Source organism: Rhea pennata, chromosome 3 (assembly GCF_028389875.1).
Source record: "Rhea pennata isolate bPtePen1 chromosome 3, bPtePen1.pri, whole genome shotgun sequence".
Taxonomy (NCBI): domain Eukaryota; kingdom Metazoa; phylum Chordata; class Aves; order Rheiformes; family Rheidae; genus Rhea; species Rhea pennata.
Window position 1 is genome coordinate 31,930,503 of NC_084665.1, and position 24,053 is coordinate 31,954,555.

The following is a 24,053-nucleotide window of genomic DNA, read 5'->3' on the forward strand; positions in this document are numbered from 1 at the left end:
CCTGCTAGAACCTTGCTGATAATTTGCTGTTCTATATGCAGGAGAACCTTTCAAATTCTCATTTAGCTAATCTGTACCATTGACAATTGTCACATAAAACCTGGCAGTCTTGTCCTACTTCTCAGTAAAGATTGTTATAGCTGTTTTTGTGGGCCATTTTCTACTGATTAGAGTTCACTTCTTGTACAAAATACATCAGATTCTTTTTGTTATAATATGGCTAACTATTAAAGCCTACTTAAAGAACAAATGAAATTACTGTATGGAATGAATCCTTTAAATTGTTCACTTACTTGCTTGTGCACAAGTAAATTTCAGTGATGTGCTGTGGGCTTCAGAATCACTAGTAAGGCTTTGCTTTATTCAATTTATGCTCCTGATTTAAGGCTGCAGAGGAGAAGATTGGGAGAAAAAAAAGCTGAGTTTATTGTGAAGTCAGATGTCTGTTGTCCATCATCCTGCAGATTGCTATAGGCAGTTTACATCTTTGCTGCAGTGTGAAAAGACAAAAGCAATAAAGACCCAGTGCTGTGTGGCCTGGCTGTGAATGGTTATGATTACTTTTCTCTGTGAATCATTGAGTACCATTCTCAAAGGTGTTAATTAAATTCTTTTAGTTAGGATTTCTTCTTATATATTGTAACTTTTCTGTCTTAGTCTATCATTTGTGCTTAATCTTTACTTTGTTTCATATTTACTCTTAACTGATCTTGAATCAGGATTGATGTTTTGAAAATATATGCTGTAATTGCTGAGTGATTTCATTACTGAAGTCAGTTGTTGTTACAAATGCAGCTTAATGAGCTATTTTGAGGTACTGGCCATTCTCTTCTAACAGTACTGTGGAAGTCATTGCATTGTGATATTTGCAGGGGTCAGAAAGGAAGAAAGTATTTTTTAGGTAGTTTTTACTCTGTCCATAGAGGGGCAAAACATCTGGATAATGACATGACTTCTTTAAAGTGAGTGAGATTTTATACTGGGTCCTGAATAGAACTGAATAGAATAGTCCAAAAGAGTATCATTGACTCGGTCTACTAGCATCCCTCCCATCTGGAAGAAGGGGAAAGGATGAACATGTATATTCATAAGAAGCTAACTAATTCCAAAATAGAAATACTTCATAACAAATTAAAAGCTGAGTAAGCACCAGTTGAGGTCACTAAATGCTTTTGCATTGCAGCTCACCCAAAATGAAGAGCTATGTAAAGCAACAGGTGATTAGCATAGCGTTCTGACACCTACATCCAGAGTCCTTTCATATTCATGAAAGATCCACAGCAGTATGCTGGAAATTTCAATTGAGTTTAGCTTGGACTTGTCCTCCTTTGGTCAATGACTCATCCTGTGACTTTAGACAAGTTGCCTGTCTTCATATCTCAGTTTCCTATTTCTAAAGGGAGGACAACGTTCATCTGCTGTTGGGAAATGGCTTGTTGATTGGTTTTTGTTGTTGTTTTTATTAACACTGTAACCTTTTTAGGATGAATCATAAATGTTTAGTTAAAATCATTACAATGACCTAACCTCATAGAGTGAATTTATACAAAGGGTCCATCTTTTTTAGACGCTAACAGGGTGCGGCTGGCCATGCCTCTCTGTGTAGGTATGGATTTAGAGCACCAGGCTGTAATCCTCTCTGTGTTCCATTAAAGCCATTACAGCTCCCATGCCTCTTCATATCCCAAGGCATGAAAACTAACGGTACCAACTGACTGATCCAGTTAGAATTCTCTGTGCTTATGCTGGAAAGAGACATACCGAAACAAAAACTATCCCATGCCTATATGAGGCTGTTCTTACAGCCCTCTAGCAGCGAACCCAGGCCATAGAGCCAGCACAAACTATTGCACAGGGACCGTTTATGTGTGGTAGAGTTGTTAGTTGGATCTGATGTAGAGGAAAGGTTACTGCAGCACCCTCCACCTGCGGCTGAGTTAAGAGTTCTGAGCTAACCTGCCTAATGCATAAGCAATCCTCAACTCTTGGAGTGGGAAAGCCTTTATTGTTCTCTTAATGTGTTTCAAAATTAGTGCCCAAAAGCTTGTGCAGTCTTTAAACAGTGGCTGAAGGCTGAGCCGGTGAACTCTGTGCCAATCATGCTGTGGTAAGAATGCTTATCTTGCACATAAGTGGGCATAAACTTCATGTTTTAATCTGTAATTTTTCTGTGTTGATGACCAGCACAGTTATGTAGGAAAGATAAAGGATGTAGAATGATAAAGCAGCAGTTTTGGAAGTGTAGCCATTATTTCAAATGTGCTGTGCCATAATGAATGTTGCACCTTGGCTTTCACAATAGCAGTGCCTAGTGAACTTTGGCTGTCTGCAAGCTAATATTTTTGTAGCTTCTTTTAAGCAAGCAAAGTGCTCCTTGACACATCTTTGGTCTCTAGAAAGAGTCATCTTCTCTTTCACCTGTCTAAAGTAAGCTGAGTTCTCACTGATAATCTTATCTCCACGCATATCTTTTAAGACAGACTTGGAGATCAGTCATCTGCAGGAGGGAACATAGCACGGTTCACAGAATAGTTGGGATTGGAAGGCACCTCTAGAGATCATCCGGTCCAGCCTCCTGCTCAAGCAGGGTTACATAGAGCAGGTTGCCCAGGACCGTGTCCAGTCAGGTTTTGAGTATCTCCAAAGATGAAGACTCTGTAACCTCTCTGCACAACCTGTTCAATCACCTTGCTTTGTGTTCAAGTGGAATTTCCTGTATTTCAGTTTGTGCCCATTGCTTCTCATCCTGTCACTGTGCTCCACTGAGAAAACTCCGGTGCCATCCTCTAGATACCCTCCCACTGGATATTTATAAACATTGATAACATCTACCTGAGCCTTCTCTTTTTCAGGCTGAACAGTTCTAGCTCTAGATTCCTCTATGATGTCTTCAGTAGACTTCCTTATCTACTTGTTCCTCTGGAAGTAGCTGCAATTAGCTTTAGAGAAGTAAGAGGTCTGCTATTCCCAGTGACCAGAGAGGTTGCTCAGTCTCTGCCCCAAGCATGTTTGGAGCATTGCTAGCAGGCATAACCTGCCTGTTCGGAATGTTTTGCTGCAAAGACTGTTAATGCTTGTCTCGTTCCTTTTAACAACGATCCCTCTTGTCCTCTTGAAATTTGATAGCTTCTTTAAAAGAGGGAATAATCTTATTAGGCTTTTGCATTAATAAGCCCCAGCATCATTCTTGGCCCCCAAATCCAAAAAGGAGCCCTTTGTCAGGGCCCCATTTCACGGGAGTATTCAGGAAGGGTGCTGCCCTGCACGCTGTGCTGTGGTGCGGCTCCAGGCCAGGTGGTCTTTATGTGATCCATGTGCCCATTTCTTCTCATTGTTCTACTTTCTACAACTGACTGAGGACTGACAACTTGAACTCAACTTTAAGAGGAGAGAAGGAACTTTCATGCTTTTGGTAAAGCTTGCCTAACCCTTCCACTTCCTGTTGCAGGAAGAGCTGCAAGAGGAATCCTGGCAATTACTGGTGATAACACTGCTAATATTACAAAAAGAAATCTCTGACCTAGGAACGGTTTTTATCACTTTTTTCCTTTTTGAAATCATTCCAGTTCTCCTCTTTTCTGTTTAGAAAATATAGGCATGCTTTTCTGCTAAGGAGTATGTAATTGTAATGGTTTGAATTTATGACCAAAGTTTAGCTTTAATCCACAATTTTACAAAATCACTTTTGACCCAGAGAACAAAATATTGTCCTTACTGGGAAAAAAAAAAAAAAAAAAAAAAAAAAAAAAAAAGGTTTTAAGCTCTTTGGGTAACTAGCATGATTTCTTATCTGAAATATGTGTGATTATATTTCCAGGCAATAATAACTGTATGTGCTATTTATACAACGTGTTTTAGAATGCTGCAAGCCAGTTTTAATAAGAGTTCTATTACTCCAGCTCCTGTTGCTATATTATTTTAAGCTTTATTTTTTACTACAATGTCCACTTTGTTTGTCTTTACTAGTACTTTATATCTGACAATTTAGCTTCTTGACTAACCCAATACTTTACCAAATATGGCCACTCACAGCAAAGTAGGTCTGGTAATTTGATCTAAGATTGGCTAAATGCCTGCTAAGCACAGTCTGCAAACCTCACCAGGTAGACCTAAAGCTGATTTAAAGGTGCATTTAAAGAAGAATGACTAGGATAACTGTTCCACGTACTCACAGCGGGGGCTGAAGAAGGCTACCTGCTGTCTCAGTAACGTGTTAGAAGTTTAGCCTAGGAAAAAGAATGTTATAATGAACATGCCATAAATGACAAATGTAAAGAGAGCCAATGTAGCAGAGAACAGTGAGCTAATGGAAAAACATCTGCTCCCCTGAGTTATGTACAGCAGGAACTTTTTTTTCCCCCTTCACAAAACGCTTACAATTTATTTATTTTATTCAGTATGGGCCAATTCCTGGGAAACAAGCTGTGTTAGAGGAGATGGGCTTTGTTCCACGAGAAAATGTCGTTGGGGCCAGTGGACTGGAATCTTGAACCCCAACTGGCCCGTGTCCACATAGCCGCACAGCGGCCGCCTCAGCAGGGAACGGCCAGAGCAGCAAAGGGCAAGGCCTGTTCCTGTCCTGCTCTCCTTTGGCTTTAGGCTTCCCTTCAGCTCACTCAGCACAATTTACATTTGCACAATTTGCACATGAGTATTTAAATGCTTTTCTCTTCCAATACTTTTAGCAACCTTGAGCTCCCTCAAATTATTAGCTCTGATACTGAAGGTGTTTGTCAGGTTTGGGAGATGTCTTTATTGTCATTGCTAGAATAGGGGTCAGATACTATCCTATGATGCAGCAATGGTTATGAAGCAATTCAAATATTTTTCTGTACTTACTGTTAAAAGTGCTTTCAAGTTTTAAAATTCCCCATTCACTCCTTGAATGCCTCAGCTCCATAAGCTTGCTGATTTTTGTCGCTCTTTACTGAGATATAAAGCAGTGCAAGAAGGTGGAGCCTGGAAAGGGGGAAGAGGAGGGAGCGTTTTACTACAAAGCTAGTATGGAGGGGAATGAAGGTATACTCTAAAGATGGCTGCCCTGCAGTATTTGCTTACTAGGAGGGGTTAGGAGCACTTCACACTAGAGGTAGAAATGATAAAGTGCGGTTTGATCACTTTTGATATGGTATTGGTGAAGTTAAGAAGCCAGCTGTGGTTCTGCTAAGCCTCCCGGTTCAGCAAGCTCTGTCCTAGTCTCTTTCTGGTGCAGGCTAAGGATGATCAGACTCCCCATTTCTCCTAATGTGACTGTTCTCAGGGGGATATACTAGGTTTTCATCTACACTCTACAGGTTGTATTTATTTTCCGTCAACAATGAACTAAAAATGCCAAAAGGATTCTTTGCTTCGTATCACTGCTGGACATTCTGGATTGCTTCCCCAATTCCTCTGAGGCTTCTGGATACTTCTCATTGCTGGAGCAGGGTGGGGAACTTTGTGGATCGATAATCTAATGGCATGGATGATCTTCAGAGCTCATATGTGGTTTCTCAAAGTCTAGGGCATGCAAACGTGTGTGTGTGTGTGAACACCTACACGTGAAGGGAACATCTAGCAGTGCTCCACATTAAGCAGTCGGTACTCCCATGCTGAAAGATGGAGGGGAATCCGCTTCGCTGCCAGTGGTACCAGGAGGATGACAGAAGGTTCAAAATCCTACCGTTTCTCAGCTGCTCAGTAACTTTTGGGTGAGGGATAAGGTATACTCAGCCTTCAAGGAAGAAGGAAGATTTCTATCAATACCAGGAACAGTAAACATTTCTGGAGGGAAAATGGGAATTTATACTTGACCATAGCCAGTAATAAATGTTTCAAGAGAGGATACAAAAAGACCACAAAAGACACCCTTCCAGCAGAAGCATTTTTATGCTACATGTATCAGTGGTGGTCCTGTTTCCTAAAACATGGCAGTTTGCTCATCTCTGTGTTTCTGAGCTTCCTCTCATTAGCAGTTCCATGTGCCAACCCTACCTTCTGAACTGGGAAATTGCTGTTTTGTCACAAGTGAGCAGCACCCCGCTTTACTTAAAGGAAGCAAGTATCTTGTGACATGCTTTGTTGTATTTCAAATCATTTTTGACTGCACCATTTAGTACAGAGAATAGTTTGTGGTAACTCTGTGCTACTTCTAAAGTCTTCGCTCTATTGCTACATTTGTAAATGTAGAAGCTCAGTTGCCCTTTCAGCCCAGTTGAGACCTGAAACCTGTAATTTTAAAGCAGATCCCTGGATTCCAGTTAACTACCAGTAGTAGTTCTTGCCCTTTTGCTTGTGAAGACAGCCTCTGAGAAGGTAAATCTGTCACCTTTTTCAAAAGAGCAAGTGGCTGAGCTCTTGCAGGCAGGAACACGGGGCAGTTTCTCTTCTCCACCTTTTCTGTATTGAAAGTAGGTATCCAAGGAAATGATTACTATTGGGCTATAGCTTGAAGACTCCTCCATCTAATCTACCTGCAGATTGTCAAACTACTGCATGCAGAGTTGTGTCATAATAAGAGGCAATGACTAAACGTCATCTGACAGAAAGGAAAGACAGAGGGAGAACCCTTTGTCATGGTAATAGCTCTGTATGCTCCGATGAAATCTCAAAGGAGTGGGCCTCCCTAGCTGGCTAAGGGCTGCTGCACTAACAAGAATTAATAGCTGCTGAAAGCAGATGAATTCTTTGGAACAGAAAATATCTCTCCACACACCCTTGTGGGCTGTGTCACCTTCTTAAATGGTGAAGGGATCCTCTCCAATGTGTATTGCTGCTGGTCATTTGGCATTTGCTGTGTCATTATGCAGCAGCATTTTTGGGGTGGATGAGAGTAGATCAGCACTTTAGATCCAACTGACATACAGAACAGTATGATGTGGAGCAGTCTGCTTGTGGGAGTCAAGTGCTGCATCTTGGATAACACTAAACGTGATTCACAAGGAATGAGATTTTAACTCTTGGGTGGTTCACATCACAGAAATATACTTCAAAGCCATTTGATTTTTTTTTTTTTTTTGGCTAGAATTACAGTTGTTGCTGCTTCTGTGATGACAAGTGCAGTCACTCTTGACACCACTTTGAAACACTTAGGAAACTGGGAATAGTGTCAGCATTTAAGGTGATGGCAGGCAAATCTACTCCTCTGACAAACCCTGTGATGCAGACATGACTAGATTATATTGTTGTTACACCTCAGATGGACTCCCTAACAGAGCTCTGTCAAATAGTGTATCTTGGGGAAGGAAAAAAAGAATCTGTATGCAGGACACCCAGCTTTGTTGGAGTGCTCTGAGAAGTACTTTTTGTCTGTGTATTTGCTGCTAGTCTTTGGAGAGCAAGTAGATGATAAGATTTTGGCACTTCTTACTTGATTAAGGATCTTCACTGTAGATTAGCTTAAATGCCAACAGCAACACATCTGGAAGAACTAGGAGCTAATATTAGGAGCTGATGATACATCTGAGTGGAAACGTGTGTCACTGTCAGATGCTGAGGCCCCCAGCATTAAGCCTGGAATACCAGTGGGTGTGTAGCTGCGAACCAGAGTGAAGGAGGCTGTAAACACAAGAGGAGAGGACAGTTCTTTGGGAGAACTGCAGGGCAGGCTGGACCATATGTGCAAAAGGAAGCATGAGGTGGATGAGGGAAAGAAGTAAATCACACTGGGGTGGGTCTTGAAGTCAGATGGGTAGCTACTCTTGGTTTCAGTGGATGCAGGCTCAAGCTTCAATTAAAGAATGAAAAGAGATGGTGCCCAGTTCTTTCTGTCTCTGCCCATCCACAAGGTGTACTCTGTCTTGGCCCATACTGTAGGTGAAAATGTTCAGATATTTCCTGCTAATTATCTGCATTTACAGTTTATAGCATTACTCCAAGGAGGCTACTGGAGGAGGGGGTACATCCAGGATGATCATCTTTCTTTGCTCTATAGCATTCAGAGAGTCTCTGGTAGTGCTTAGTTCAAAACAGTTTGTAAATTTGTTCAAGCTTTTATGAAGATGGTTTAAGAGATTGCAAGGAAGCCTGCAAATATGGCCTTTGGATTCAAAGCTGCAGAGAATGTTAGTATCAGGAACTACGTAGTCCAACAATTTGAGGTTCATAAACATTTTCCCTGAAGCATTGAACCTTCCACGAAGTAAGAATTACAGATCTTACACAGCTGTTTAACTCTGAGGAGCTACTCCTTGCTTTGGGTGTCACATCTTTTCCTATGAGAACTTCCTTGTGTGGGCTGCTGTAATGACCAGAAAGACCAGAAGTTTATTTACAGCATGATTAGGTGATAAAAAGATATGTTAAATAATCCAGTGGACAGGGAGCTGCTAACACAGGTAATGCAAAGACAGGCATTTCAGTACAATGGTAAGGAGGAGTGAGTATTACCATGGAAGATTTAATTTTTTGGTTTTGATTTCTGCCTCTAGCTGTGTTTTTATTCCATGTTGCATAAGCATATCTTGTTCATCTGTAAATAAAATGAGCATGTAATAGAAGTGAAAAATGAGTTTACAGAAAACACATTTAATGCAGGCCTAAATGATTTCCCTTAATGTCTATTTTTAGCTAGGTGGGTGCGCTCCTTTCCTTTCCTAACCCAAAGGCACCTCTCTCATTCTTTTTTATGCAAATCAGACCTCCCACACCATTAAATCATTTTTATTGACTACTGAGTCTACAAAGAAATGGACTGAACTTTAATATGCTACATTACCATACCATAAAATACAATTTGTAGATCTTATTTAGATTCTGTGTTGCTACAGTTCTTCTAAATAATTGTTATTACTGAAGAAAATATACAGGCACCATTGAAAGAAAGAATAAGTGCTGTATGTTTTGTATGCATTTAATCACAAGCTCTGCATGATTTCATGTCTAAACCTCCTTGCTCTTGATTCTCGCTGAAATGAAACAAGTCACATTACGTTGTTAGTTGCTTAATAAAGCTTTTAATATGGCAATATCCAGAAATTCTTCTGACTTCAAATAGTATTGGGATTTCACCCCTTCTTTTATACTGCTATGTTTATTCTAACTTTGCAAATGAAGTGTTTTTCTTCAGGCTGTGAATCTGCACTTTACACTTCCCCATCCTCATTATTACTACAAGTACAGCATCAGCTGCCATGCAGCACTTGGCAGGAAAATGCTCTGTTCCTTGGGAAGTGCAAGTAAAATACTGTCCTCCCACAAACTTTCGAATAAAGCTCAGCACATACTTGGCTTGACAAGATACAGCCTTGCTTTCTGTTATTATAGATAACTGCACTCTCTTGGAGCCAAGGGAGGACGCACGTGCTGAGATTGTATTGTGATTAAGCAGACAGAAATGCATATGAGTCACTTAAAGAGTATAGCTCTACTGAGGAACTAATGTCATGCTCATGTTGGCAACCTTACAGAATGACATTTATCTGTAGCACAACCTAGGGATGGCTAAGAATTATTTGAGCACATTCTGCATGTCTCAGTCTTCTTCCAGAAGGACCACTTCAAATGTGGAAGGGTGGTTAGCCATGATGTCATTTCAGTACAATGTAGTACTCCAGTGTTCCAGCTTGTGCTTCCAGTCTCATGTCAGCCAGGCGAAAGGAACAGCCTTTACGTGGTCAGTGTCGTTCAGGCAGGTCTGTCTTTGAGATACTCTCTTGCTTACCTCCACCCAGCAAGCTCCATGTCAGCATGCTAAGTTCCCAAAGTCGTCTGAGTCACTCAGTGTTTTGAAGCTGGCAGAGGTAGGTAGCTGCATAAGAGGTGTAATTTTCAGACCAAATTACTTGCTCACAGAGACTTTCCCTGGAGTACCCATCACCTTTACAGTCAGAGGATTTAAGCTTGTGTCAAAATTCAGAATTATTTATCAAACTCTGAATTTGTCATTTTATATTGGATTCTTGAACCATTAATACTTACTGCATTATCACATCAGAAAAAAAAAAGAGACTTTCAGCATTTTCAGTGATAGAATATAGGACACAAACAGGTTGTGGGCCAATGAGTAATGGCTGCTGTATGAAGAGAGAGAATTAATTTTTCAATGTACATATAAAATAGTTTCCCATTTCAGTTAGGTGTGTCAGTGAAAACTGAGTATCACTTCTGAAGCCTTTTGCAATAAGGCTTAATAATCCTGAGAAATGTTAAAGTTTAACATTGAGAAATTTTATGAAATATATGTTTAACATGAGAAAAGATTTGATAACAAACAAGTTGGCAAAGTCAGTTAGGCACATTAGTATGCCTGTTTTATTTTTTTTTCTTTGCAAGAAGACCACTGGGAGAGTTGCTGCTAGTTGAAAAAAGTTAATGACTGAGTAGTTCTTCCAAGAGCATTCTCTTATTTTTCTGTAGAGTATATGTGAAGGAGTAAATAAGTCTTTATAATGCAAGCTTTTTGCTTTTAACAGAGACTCTAAAAATTTAAGAGACAGCCGTCTCATAAATTAAGCACATGAGTGGAGAACAACACTTTTGATCAGTTTTTAAAATGTGGATATGCTCTTTTAAATAAGTTATTTAATATCCAGCACAGTCAGATGTATCCTGTTACTCTGACATGTTTAAACTTCTCTGTAGACAGTGATGGCTTATTCTGTTTTTTCCCCCCCCAGATTATTTGGAAATACATATGATGGTTCCAAGTAGCTACCAGCCCTGCTTGCTTAGGGTTCAGCACATGTTCACATCCTGATTGAAGAAGCACTCTTGTATATCTTCAAGGCTATCGTCTGTCAAGACAACACCTATAAATGGCCATAAACATCTATATAGAGCCCTTAACATTACAAAAAGATCAATTCAGTGAATTCACTTATAGTAGTAAGCACTAACCATAGTAGTAAGCACTTTGCAGGATCATGCCCTTGTGGTTTAATATGTTTAAGGAAAGAGTATAATTAATGTGAAGAAAGATGTCTGAATTACTTCAACTAACAGTAGAGTTTTGGGGTTTTTTTTTCTTCTTTCAGCTGAACTCTTCATGGAGCAACAGCATCTCAAGGAAGCAGGCTATTGTATCCAGGAGGCAGCTAGTCTTTTCCCCACTTCACATGCTGTACTGTACATGCGTGGGAGGCTTGCAGAGATGAAAGGCAATTTGGAGGAGGCTAAGCAATTGTATGATGAGGCACTCACAGTGAATCCAGTTGGAGTGGAAATTATGCACAGCCTGGTGAGTTTGCAGGGGCTCAGCTCCATTATAGTATTTATGTTCCTGATTAACTGTAATAAGAGGGGAGAGGGCTCATGCTTTCTCTGGATGCCATTGTCTTCCTAATCCTGAAAGCAAGTGACTTTGTTCCAAGAATAAAATGGGTAGCTTGAACCTCTATTTTAAGGCTGAATTGAATGTTTTTAACTAATTAGGACCTGTGTCAAAAGTAAATATTTTAATTGATGAATGCTGATATTTTTGGAAGTCAATTCACTGCTTTATTATTGTCTTTGCTGCTTTTTCTGCTAACTGTTACGCATTTTAAGTAAGCAATGCACTGATGTTTGAAAGAAGGTCTGAAGTAAATAGCTATAGAATATAGATATATATATAAAGTTTTTTAATCTTGGGCTGTTGTGTCTACCCAAAGCAAGACAAAGTGATAGTTTACGATAAAATTTATCTCTTACTGTCTTAAGCTAAGACTCTGCTCTAACCTTGTATAAGGGCAGTGGCTCCATATTTGTTTTTTGGTAGCGTTCCTATCTAGCAAATACTTTTTCTGTTGCACCATCCCCGAAATAAACTTATTTACAAACACAGGGCCTATAACTCTCAACTGCAGTGCACAGGGAGATTTGTGGAAGGCCAAAACCCTCTTCTGTTGCAAAATCAGAACATCTATTCATATTTCATCAGTTATATGTCTTGTTAACTCTAGCCTCTAGGTCTCTCTTCGATTTTAGAAGTCTCATAGACTTTCTTGACCAATTTAATTTCTACAATAATTCTATATCTGTATGAGCACTTTGTGTCTTTGCTAGCAGATCTGTATTCCCTGGCGTAAATTTAGTCTGGATAAGATTGGCAAGCAGCTCCAGAACTGAAGGAGTATGAGTGCACAAGAGGACAAACATAAAGTGAAGCAATAATTGAGAGAAAATAGTGGAATCCACAGGCAAGGAATGAGAGAAGAAGATTTGGTGATAATGAGTGGTCAGTGTTACACCAGAACCAGCAAAAGACACCTATGTGGTATCTAGATTGGGAAGAGGTAACAAAACAGCTGTGCACATGCCTGGCTTGTATGCTTAATGGAGTGACAATATTACTTTGCTGCTGTGACCCAACCTGATGAAAATCAGTCTGCAAAAATCTGGAAAGATAGAATGATATGGTTTGGTTAGTGTCATGATTGCAGACAAGTCACCACTGTCAGAGTAGCCAGCAAGTTAAATTCTGAGATAATAGTAACAGTTCTAATTTTTGTCTTATTCTATGGGCAAAACCGCATATTGTGTCTTCTCATGACAGTTGCTTGTAATTGTCCCAAACTATAACCATTTGGAATAAATTTTTCTGAGATGCACGTCTGTTCTAGCCCAGTTTACTTCAGAAAATGTTACCCATGACTTAATTGTTTCTGAAAGTGAGGCTAGGAGACATGTTGTTTTGCCCAAGTGAAAAGATTTCTGTGACATCTTCCTTAGTGTGCTTTACAACCAAGTTACAACCTTTAAAAAAACAGGCATTTTATATACACCTAGTAGAGATGTATTTCTAAAACCTCCAAAGACTCTGAATGTTCATTCCCCTCGAACCTCAGTAAGGTCTATCATCTCTTAGTGAAGAGCTGGGAGTAAGACCCAGGTAGAGGTGAGGAATACAGTGAGATGGGGAGTGTTGAGGGAGAGACTGAGTCCATGAGCAAGTAGGGAAAAGGAAAGACAAACCTGATAACAGAGAGAAAAATAACCGCTGACTGGATAGATGAAAAGAATGAGACTATGTTAAGGAATAAGGCACAGGTTGGGAGGTGGATGTGTTGGAAATGATGTATTATTTTCAGTATTATTTGAGATGCAAATAAGAATATGTACCTGTGAGAGCACTTTTACTCTATAGCCTTTGATTTCCTTAAAATCCTGAGTCTACGCATTCTGATGTTAGCAAATATCAGTGCAAATCACTTGCTTAGGTCTGTGCCTCATCTCCTCTGGCTTGGTCATGCTGGCAGCCTGTCATTCCCACCTGTTAGCTAAGATGGCAAAGGTCTGTTCCATCCCTGCTGATATGATTCATGGTGGTACTTATAGGATGCCACATGATGGCATTCCTTTTTATGCTTTTCCAAAAGCTAGGAAATTGCACATAACAAGTTAGAAGCATCTGATGAGCACTACAGAAAAGCCTGTAAAGAAATTAATCATTCTGTCTGGAGAACAGAGCTTGAATAATGTGCAGTAAACAAGGTTTTTAGTGCTATGCATCAAATAAAAAGGGCAAAAATAAAATACTGAATGGCTGCTAGCTAAGCAAATCTGTCTTGTATATTGAATGAGATAGGGTCCCCATGGAGAACTTAGACTGGGCTTATGCAATTGAAGATATAGCATAAGAAGTAGTATATTTTGCATCTCCTTGAAGCCATCAAAGGAAGACTGGATGCCTTTCTAGAAAGTACATATTAGCCAAGTACAAGCCATAATGTTATTAAAAATACAGGTTCTTGAACACAGTTTGTTCAGTTGCCCATCTGAGGGAAATGGTACATAAAATGGATTATACAGGAGGCCAAACTGGATTTATCAGTTGATTCCAAGTGACTTGAAGAAAGCTACATAAGATACATTTAGAGGCATCTGAAATTACATTCACACAAGCTGTTTCAATGCTGGTCTCCCCAAACATTTGAGCACTTAGTCTTCCCACTGTAATAGTACTTCGTGAATGTACGATCATTTAGGGAAAGAGGGTCTGCTTAGGAGAGTTACTGTTTGACTTAGTGCAATTGCCATCCAACTGACCTAGTCCACTTTAAGGGAAAACTGCTGTAGACAGTGCTGATTCTCCCTGGCGTATCAGCACCAATTAGCAAAGTAGTCGTGCCTCTCCCCCTAGGCTCTCAAAACTAGGTTGTCAAGGCTATATTTGGAAAATTCCAGCTTGAAGAGCATTGCTGGCTTTAAATGAAGGGCACAAATCTAGTAATGAATGAGTTCATCAGGTATCAATAACTTCATTTTGACACAAGGTAAAGCCACCATCATAATAAACACAAGCTTTTTCTCTGCATAACTGAAAAACAGTTGTGTTTTACTGTGATTGTGGGTGTTCACAATAGCTGTCACAATTTGTGTGCTTTCCATATAAAGCACACTGCGGCACAGAAATACAGCACCATACAGCAGGTCTGCAATGCTGAGTGCGCCCAGTGAGATAGGTAACATACTGTGCTTCATAGCAGGAGCTGTTGGTGGTGGGTGTTTGATACTGTGGTGAGCAAACCACAGGCACATAGAAAATACCAAATAGTAGTTGTATTGGTTTGTACTGGCACTTGTATTTTGTAAGCAATGCCACAGAATCCTTAAGCCTTTATTAAAAATCCACAGATGATCTTTATAAAGTAAATAGTAATGGCTTTAAAACTAGTCTAAGAAATCACATTTGTAGAGGAGGGACATTTATTTTCTTTTGGAAAAACTAGAGAGTATACTTACTACCAAAGTATTCCTAGGGAGGTTTGTTGAGCTACTCCTTTGGCTGAACAGCTGTTTGTTGTCAGAAATGACCAAGAAACTATGTATACAGTTAGACCCGTAGCTCTCTCTTGGAAACATGACTCTTGCTAGGGTATTTTTGATGTTTTTACTCACTCGGTCTCATGCATTTGTCTTCCGTCTCTCTATTACAGTTAGCCTTGTCAGATGCTAATCTGTGTTTGCCAGCATATTTCTAAACCTAATAACTAAAGCTTACTTCCTTCAGCATGTGCCCAATTTTGTCACATAACTTTATGATATAAGGCACTTTGGGATTGTAATAACAAAACTGACATGTGCCTAACCAAGTCAGAAAATACGACGTAAGCCAGGATAGATGATACCTCCTTGTAAAGTGTTGCACAAATCCACCTACCTGTATGTCACTGGAGAAAGACTCTGCAATTTGCAGGTTCCCTACTACAGTATATTCAGCACTATTCTCCCTTTTGATTAGGAGGAGGAGAAAATTCATGCCAGCAAGTTGGGTTTAGGTCCTGCAGCTCCGTAAATAATACTACAGGCTAAAATAAAAGCATCTTTAGGTATTCAGAAGACTCCTGTCCAGCAGGCATCTCACAGAGCACTGTATTGGGCTAGATCAATTTTCAACATGTTTTAGTTCAGGAAAGGAGAAAGAGAATCATGCATTTAAAAGCAACTGGGTACCCTTGTCTTGGACATTGTGCCAGATTTAATGAAAACAGCAAAAGAATACCCAATAAACAAGGAAAAAGTAAAATATTTGCTTGACTCACACGTGAGTTTTATTGATTGCAATGAATGATAGTAATGATTCTCTACTTCTTCTGAAGCCTGAGGCAAGGATGAGAAGGTTGTTATCAGAGTGCCACGTAGCCTTCTTCACTGCATCATCCCCATGTTTGATAATGAAGCAAAGTGAAATATATATTGGGTTTCGTGTGGTGAATTGTAAAGGTTAAAATGAAAGCAGCCTTTATAATGAGTTCTGCTGTGACTGCATAAACAGGTGGAAAACATAATTAGTGAAAATCCATTAGATCTGCTCCACAATCCACAATCAAGTCAAATAGAATATGACTTTACATGTAATGCCAGTTGCACTAATCATGAGAGATCTGCTTTTTCTTAGGGGGGTGGCAGTCTGTACCATAAAACATAGATTGGCACCCCTATAAAATTGCTTTAGAGTCATAAAATGCACTCCAGTGGAAGTTGGAAAAGTAAACCTCCCACTTACTTCAGTATAAGTCAGCCAGTCTAGGCCAACAAATTGACCATAGGCTGTTTTGTGACTCATTTTTCTGAGATCAGCATAGATTTCGGCCTTTTCCCAGGAAGGCCTGATTATTTTCTGTGGAAGATCCCATGTTACATGGAGTTTGAGAGGTATCAGTCACATAATAGTGAATACAGAATAGCTGAGATTGGCAGGGAGCTCTGGAGATCATCTGGTTCCTTATTCAGAAAGGGTCACCTAGAGCAGGTTGCCCGGGACTGTGTCCACTCAGATTTTGAATATCTCCAGAGATGAAGACTGCAACCTCTCTGTGCAGCCTGCTCCAGGGTTCAGTCACCCTTTCAGTAAAAAAGCTTTTTCTTATGTTTAAACAGAATTCCCTGTATTTCAGTTTGGGCCCATTGCCTCTTGTTCTGTCTCTGAACATTACTGGGAAGAATCTGGTTCTGTCTTCTTTATGTCCTCCAATCAGATATTTATACGTATTGACAAGATCCACCTGAACCGTCCCTTCTCTAGTCTGAACAGTCCCAGGTCTCTCAACCTCTCCTTGTCAGGTACCCCAATCTCTTAATCATCTTTGTGGCCCTTCGCTGGACTTACTGCAGTATGTCCATGTCTTTCTTGTACTGAGGAGCCTAGAACTGGACACAGCACTCCAGATGTGGCCTCACCAGCGCTGAGCGGAGGGCAAGGGTCACCTCCCTTGATCTGCTGGCAATACTCTGCCTAATGCAGCCCAAAATACCATTGGCCTTCTTTGCCACAAGGATACACCGCTTGCTCATGGTCCACTTGTATCCATCAGAACCCATAGGACCTTCTCTGCAAAGCTGCTTTCCAGCCAGTCATCTCCTCAGTGTCGATCTGAAGCTGATAACAGGAATTTGTTATGCAAGTAGGTACTAACCATAATGTTGACGTGGCTGTACTGGGTCACACCAAAGATCCACCTAGCCTATTTCTCCAACAGCAACCATTAACCTAACGCCTAGGAAAAAAAGAGAGCAGGGTAAGCATACATAATACTTACCCAGGTAAGTTTTGTCTTAGCTCAGAGATTTCCTGAAATAGATGCATTTTTTACTTGCTGGGACATGCGCAGTGGATTTCTTCCTCATGAACTTCTCCTGTCTTCTTGAGCCCATGTTCACTTTCAGCAATCATGGTATCCATTGGCAAGGAGACTCAGGTCTGCTCAGTGCTGCACAAAGAATTGCCAGTTTTTGTATGTTCTTGATGCAGTCATTCCTAGCCACACTGATGCATTTGATAAGCCTCATTCTTACTTTGGAAGAGATAGCATACTGCTGATTTTTATTCATGCCTTCCTTTCCATTACTGATTTTGTAGGTATCTATGATACCCCCTTTTTCCCCAAAGCTCTCACTTTTCCCAGCAGAAAAGTTCAGCTTGGCTTCTCCTTGTATAGAGCATGTCCCATTCCTTTTATTATTGCTGTTGCGTTTCTCTGACCTTTTTACAGTTCTACCATACCCTTTTAAAGACAAGAAAGCTAGAACTAATAATTACAAAGAATGAGCTTAGCTTCAAGACAACATTGTGGAGTAAGTGCTAAAACACTCATTGTCCCATGGCCTTCTACATATTACCTGTATGTATTTTCATACAAATATAACAAGCTATTTCAAGTGCTTAATGTTAACCTGATCTAATTACCACAGCTCTGTTGTCATCTCCTTGGGCCTACGGGGGCTGGATATATTCTGAATGGTCAGCAGCTCTGGTAAATAGATGGATGTGATTTATAAGAACAGGCAGTATAATGGTGTTCTCTTGAGTCCTTACAGAGGTGTCAGTCTGTGAATACAGCATAACCAGTAGGCATGCAATTCTAATCTTTGATATATATTCCTGATTTCATTCTGCTTGTCAGAGAGCTGATAGAACACAAACTTCTCTCTACTGGTAATGCTAGAAGCTAAAGAGCTTGATTAAGAGCAAGTTTTTGTGTAGATTACGGTCCTTTTGCCTAAGATAAGTGTACTGCTTTTGATTAGATTTGAATGTTTAAGAACTGTAGGTTACTTTGTTTCAATCTTATGCTCTTCTTAATTGTTCAGTTGGATGCAAGGGCTGAAAAAAAAAAAAAACTACAAGCAGACTTGGAACTGTTTCATTTGGCAATCATTGTATGCTTAGGATGCAATTTCATGTTCATTTAAGTAGAAGAGTCGACCTATTGTCTCCAGACTCGCTTTTGGTAGCATCAGGATAATTTGAAGACTACAGTTTCCACTGATTAGAACATGGAAATGAATTATTTCTGTTCATTTATTTCATTTTAGCTCACAGCATGAATGCTTGTTTTCAAAGGCATCCATTCACATAATAAAAACATGGCTTGATTGCTTAATATTTTTAAGGATGACACGCATTACTACTTTGGGGATTTGTTTCGTGCTGGTATGAAGTAATCATATAAATCATGGAGCAGATTCTCAGCAAGGGTAAATTATCGTAGCTCCATGATACCAAGGTCTGTATGTCTTGTAAAGTAGCTAGGGCACTAATTAGAAGCATTTTTACCTTGAAACCTGAAGTTAGAATGCTTTCTGTTCTTAAATGTGGAAACAAAGGACAATTTCACATTACTACAATTGTTTATCATCTAAGGAGTTGCTCTGTGCGCATAGTTTATCTGCCTTGTTTGCTATTTTGTAGATGCTATGTAGGTGCCATGGTCTGTTTCCATTTTCTAGTGACGTCTTGCTCAGTACTTTATATTTGTGTACAGAGAATTGAACATCACAATTAAAATGCATCCCTCTGTAGTTAAGGCAACTGTGTATTTGTCCTAATTGTGATTAGGTGAGTAATTGTATCTAAAGACACAAAGAGCTACCTGTTTTGTGTGTTCTGGATATAGCTCTCCCTAGCTGTATTTGATGCCCTCAAGCAGTCCTTTTGGAGAAGACAATAAGCCAATTAGACAATTAGAGAACTGGTAATTTTAATGAGGTAGTCAGGTTTTTTTTCCTTTTATGATAAATTCTGAGAATATTTTTATTAGCACAGCTTCTGTGTAAACAAATACTCAGAATCTTTAAGAAATTGCTGTCATAAGAACTTGAATTTCAGTGGAAAATAAATACAAAATGAATTTCTAACTGTTCTGTGGCATACAAAAAATTGAAGCTTTACCACTGAAATTATTTTCAAAAAATCGAGGGGAGTACCTGGATACATCTCACTTTCCTGAAGAGCATTGCATTTTAAAATTATATTAAGTATTTTTCAACATTATTGTTATTTTAAATATCTTGAGATGGTATAAAATGTATCATTTATGTTTACTTTCCAGAATTTCTGCATGTAAAAAGAGAGGATTTTCTTTTCAGATTTTGATACATGTATTGCCTGCAGGTCTTAGCAGGTTTTAATCACATTTTATCAACGTGATCCCTCAATGATCAGTGTAGCTTCTGAACTGTAGTACTGTAAAATGCAGGTAAACGGAAAAATAAAAAATAACTTCATGAATTCAGATACTTAAGATAGCCCATATGCCATATCCTCCAAACCTGAGAAGTCATGAGCTGTGTTACTCCGATTGTTTGCAGGGAATCCTCACGAGGAAGCTCTCTCTCGCCCTTTCTGAGAAAGAGTGACAGAGCGCTCGAAGCAAGTGTCCTAAGAGTCAGAGCTCCTGGTTTCTATTCCCAAGCTGAGCACCATTTCATGGTTTTTATCAAAACTCTTAGGGCTAGCTAGGGCTTTGCTGCTGTTATGCAACAGGGTGGGTCCTTCCTCTTCCAGAGAGCAGTGAACTGCAACTCAGTCATTTTCCATTGAAGGCAATGCACTGAGCAGGGCTGGAGAGGAGGTGGAGCCCTGGCTCTCGCCGTCCCCTGCGCGGCCAGCTCGGCTGCAGATTCAGCTGTGATTATATGTCACAATTTACCCTGAATCTCTGTAAAACAGGAATGAAACTACTAATCTACTTCATCTGGGGGTTGTGGAGCTTAATTAATATCTGTACATACTTTCAGATGACAGGCACTCTGCAAGTGCAAAATCTTGCCTGTTCTAATTATGTATCTTGAATCCTAGGGTGCTTCATTCGTTTGGGCTTTTGGACCACAAATTATTTTAGGCAGAGTACTGCAGCTGCTCAGCACAAATGATGTGCTTTACAGCTCTGGGTACCCTTATGTCCCTAAATGTAAGTAGTGATGAAAACATTATTGCAGTGGGAGTGGGATTTAGCAGCAGATCTGTGAACTACTCCTTCCTCTCTCAAGGATTTGTTTTCATTAGAGGAGTCTGCCTTGTCTGTATGTTGTGACTTGCCCTCCATTGAATTGATAAATTGTTTCTGTGTGCTGTGAAGGGCAGAGTGAAACAGGAGCAAGTGTAACTCTGAAGACTTTGTAGCACAGCCCTCTTCTCTTCTTGGGGATAAGACATGACAACGCCTGCAAAAAATAGCTTTTTGCCCGGGGGTGTGTGTGTGTGAGGGGCGCTTCCTTTCTGCTCTGTCAGTGAATGTATCCTTCTGTTCTGCAAATTCAGTGCAAGCAGAACATCTTTGTACCAGTACAGTTCTGCAGTGGTGAGAACAGTTTTGGATTTATAAGGCAGAGATGACAGAGCTAAAGGTAGAAAAAGCATTAGAGAAGGCACTTAGTTACTCATTACAAGCCTTTCCAAAAATGGAGCAACCTTGAACAAAGTGTTTTTTTTTTTTTTTTTTTTTTTTTTTTTTAAATTAAGTATGTAATAGTGACAGTCAACAGGCGATTCTAGCAACCCAAAGGAAGACCAGTGACGTCTTCTGTGATGCAGCTTGGAGAGCTACAGATTCTGGGACTCTTTTAGGTCTACCTAATATGGAGTGTAGAAGAAAACACTAGAAGGGTGAATTAAGAAACTGTTTGCTAAGTCCTAGGCTCAAGTAGGGTATTTTTGTACTACTTTCCTGGTACAAAGCATTTAAGCAGTTTAGCCCACCGCGTGGGTATTCCTTGGATGTGGAAAAATCCCTATATGCTGTTTGTTACCAAGTTTTCCTGTAATATTGTTTCTGTTCAACACATTGCATTTTTCCAGTGCATCTGGAGAACAGACAAATGGTGATATATATGTGCTTAAGAAGGGAACGGGTGGGAAAGAATTGAGTGGGGAGGTTATATAAGAAACAGCAAAAAAGTAAAGACTGCTGCATTTTTTAAAATAGCGAGGTAAAACATTGACTGCTTAGAGAGACTGCTTATGCCTTTTTGTTTCATTTTCTTTTTGTTATATGCTATCCAGACAGCCCTTCGGCAGTTTGTTTCTATCTTTTCCATTCTTCTTTGCCTTGTAGGTTTCTGCAGGAGAGGAGTCCAGCCCTGATTTACTTCAGCAGGCTCCTTCAGTGCTATTTATTTACTATTTCATCCAAGAAAGGTTAAATTCACTACAAAGAAACTGTAAGAGCATGCTTAGGTCAGAAGCTTATTCTAGTGGTGTTGAAAGAGTGTCTGAAAACACAAACAAACCAGGGCCAAGAGTTGGGAGGAACTCCTCAGCACTTTGGAAAATAAGACTTTTTAGGAGTGACTTAATATAGGTTTCCTGTTTGTTCTTTGAACCATCTAAACCTGCATTTTTTTTTAGGTGTCGAAAAGACTCCACTTGCTCCTTGTTGCCATTTTGCTCTCTCCCTTCCCCATGCTGTTACAAAGCTCCAGTCTATCAGTGAGCTGCCCTTTGATATTGCTAATGTGACTTCTGCCAAAGCGCTCAAGAGTGAGAAACCCCAGCTGGCAAAAGAGCAGAGAAAAACCCTACGACTGTCGGAGACAGGAGAGAGAGTAGAAGAGCTTGACTTGTCAGAGCAGCAAAACAGAGCCTGTGAAGGGGTGCATTTGCTCTCTGCAAGTACGCATGGAAAGAAATAGGTAATGCTGCAGAGACAGAGAAGCTGTGTGAACTAAAATACGATGCTTATATTTATCTACTATAAATTGGTCCCGGAGCTTGAAGAAGGTTCCTGGCCATCCATGCAGTGCCATTCTGGAGCAGTCTCCCAGCAAGAGCCATGCAAAGGGCAGTCTGACTCCTCCTCTGTTGAAGCCTGAAGCATTTATGCGAGGGTTCCTGAGAGGGAGGGAGCAGTCCAGAAGGTCCCTGTGAGCAGGGCTTAACCAAACCCAAAATAGCACTTGCCCACTCTGGCACGCAGTCTGGACTACCCAGACTGCCAGTGACTGTGGATTCGTACTGTTCTCACATTTGACCTGAAACCCAGAGTGTCCAGCTAAAAATAAGGTGTCTTGCAGGTCTGCCTGCAGTGCTGTCCTCCTATTTCCTTTTTCTGTTGAATAATTTCTATTTCTAGAAGCATTTTGTAATGTATTATTTTGAGCTTTATTATTTTTTAATTAAATGTGGAGTTTGAATGTTAGTAGGGCTTCCCTGGAACAGTGCCCTGGCCTCTATTTTTTTAAATCTATTTTTAATGAATTGTCAAGTGACTTGTGGGTATCATGGAGTGGAGTGATGGATGTAGCTGGAATCAGGAGAGTTGCTTTGAAATTCTCTAAAAAATAAAAGCACTGTGGCAGCTCAGCTCTATTGACAATAATGTTAAGTCAGGTTTAATAGCATCGTTCCTTATTGAATGAGTCCACCTTGTAGGAAGCAGTGTGACCTTCCTGTGTGTGTACAAGATAAAAAATCAATATTAATCCCCTGAGAGGAAAAATATAAGATTAACAGACATTTGAGTGAGTCTAATGAGAGTCAGATGGCAAGAATGTTAATTTGGAAAGAGATACGCATATAAGCTGTCTGAAGACATAATGCAGTAATTCCCATATACCACCTATTGCCATGCATTCTCCTCAGATTCATATCTGCTAGATACAATTTAACGGATTTGCAAGTCTTTTCTGTGGTTTCCTGACAGAACAACAAGAGATTTTCAAGTTAATCACCTTTCAGTGGGGAGATTTATGACCAGCATAGTTAGCTGAGCCTTTCCTCCATGTGGGAAGGAGATGGACTGGAGTAGCTGGGAGCCACATGCCAACCGAATGTGGGAACTGCATAATGTGGGAACCAGGCTCGAGCACCTCTGTCTTGCTCATGCAGTTCGCAGCCATTGTCAAATACAGTATTTGCCTAAATCAGTTCTCATTACAAGTATTTTTTCGGAAATTGGGTGGGTAGTAATTTTTTGCTTGTACTTTGCTCAATAGCCCTTGGCTTTATAAGAAATAAAACAACGGGCTTTTATGCATCCTCTTTGCTTCTGAGACTCAGCCATGGCCGTTCCATTTTAAATTTTTTTAAGTAGTAGGTAAAAATTCGTATAACCCAGTTCTCAGTGTTTAGCTTAGGTAAATGAGTTGGCCACTGTCTGCTGAACTGTTGCCCGGAAGAGAGGGAATTCTCCAAAGTTGATGAAGAGTCTCTTTTGGCAGGCTCCTGCTCTGAGTTGCCTTGGGGAAGAGCCTGGGTCTCTCTTCCCCTGAAGATATAGGGAGACTGTGTAATTAAGGTGGACGCCTATGTTTGTGTAGGTCAAATGCCTCTTTGAAGTAAAGTAGTCACATGAAGCAGTTAAGTGTCTCCTAGTACAAGGTCTATGGCAGGAAAAGAAGTGAAATTACATTGACTTGTTCCACAGAAGTTATTGCTTTGGTGTTTTTGTATTTAGCCCAGTTCTCTCATTACTTGCATTCCCCTGTTCAGCATTCATTTCGATACAAAGAGTAAGCTAATAAAAACATGTTTTCAAGTTACATCACTTACCTGGATGTATCTTATTTCTAATCTTGTCTCCAACACAAGAGCCTGAGAATAAAAATCAGCCAGAACACAGATGGCAGCATCTCAGTAGTGCCAGGCTATACAGGGGAGATTATTTGTTTATACTCTTTTGCCAGCATTGACTAAACAAAGGTAAGACTATAAATGTTACAATAGAGCTTCTCAAATAGGATTACAGGGGTGATATTGTAATGCTAAGTGCTAGCTCCTAACAAGGCCGTTGTGGGAGAGGTGTCATCTGCCCACTGCTGCTCTCATATCTGAGGAGCAGAGCAGTAAGAGAAAAGGGAGGGCTGGTGAGCTCTGTGTGAGGTTTACTGCTTTATTCAACGGTATTCATCTTTTAAGTTTTGATTCATTAGATCTG

General features: G+C 40.1%; 1 protein-coding gene across 5 annotated transcripts in view; it reads left to right on the forward strand.

Annotated features, from left to right (window-relative positions):
* The window catches only part of TTC7A (tetratricopeptide repeat domain 7A), a 183,111-nt gene that overhangs the window by 132,737 nt on the left and 26,321 nt on the right, over positions 1-24,053 (forward strand). For all 5 annotated transcript variants that reach the window (XM_062571935.1, XM_062571934.1, XM_062571936.1 and 2 more), the window contains one exon: positions 10,953-11,155. In XM_062571935.1, coding sequence (XP_062427919.1) covers positions 10,953-11,155 — 203 coding nt within the window. The remainder of the gene's footprint in view (positions 1-10,952; positions 11,156-24,053) is intronic.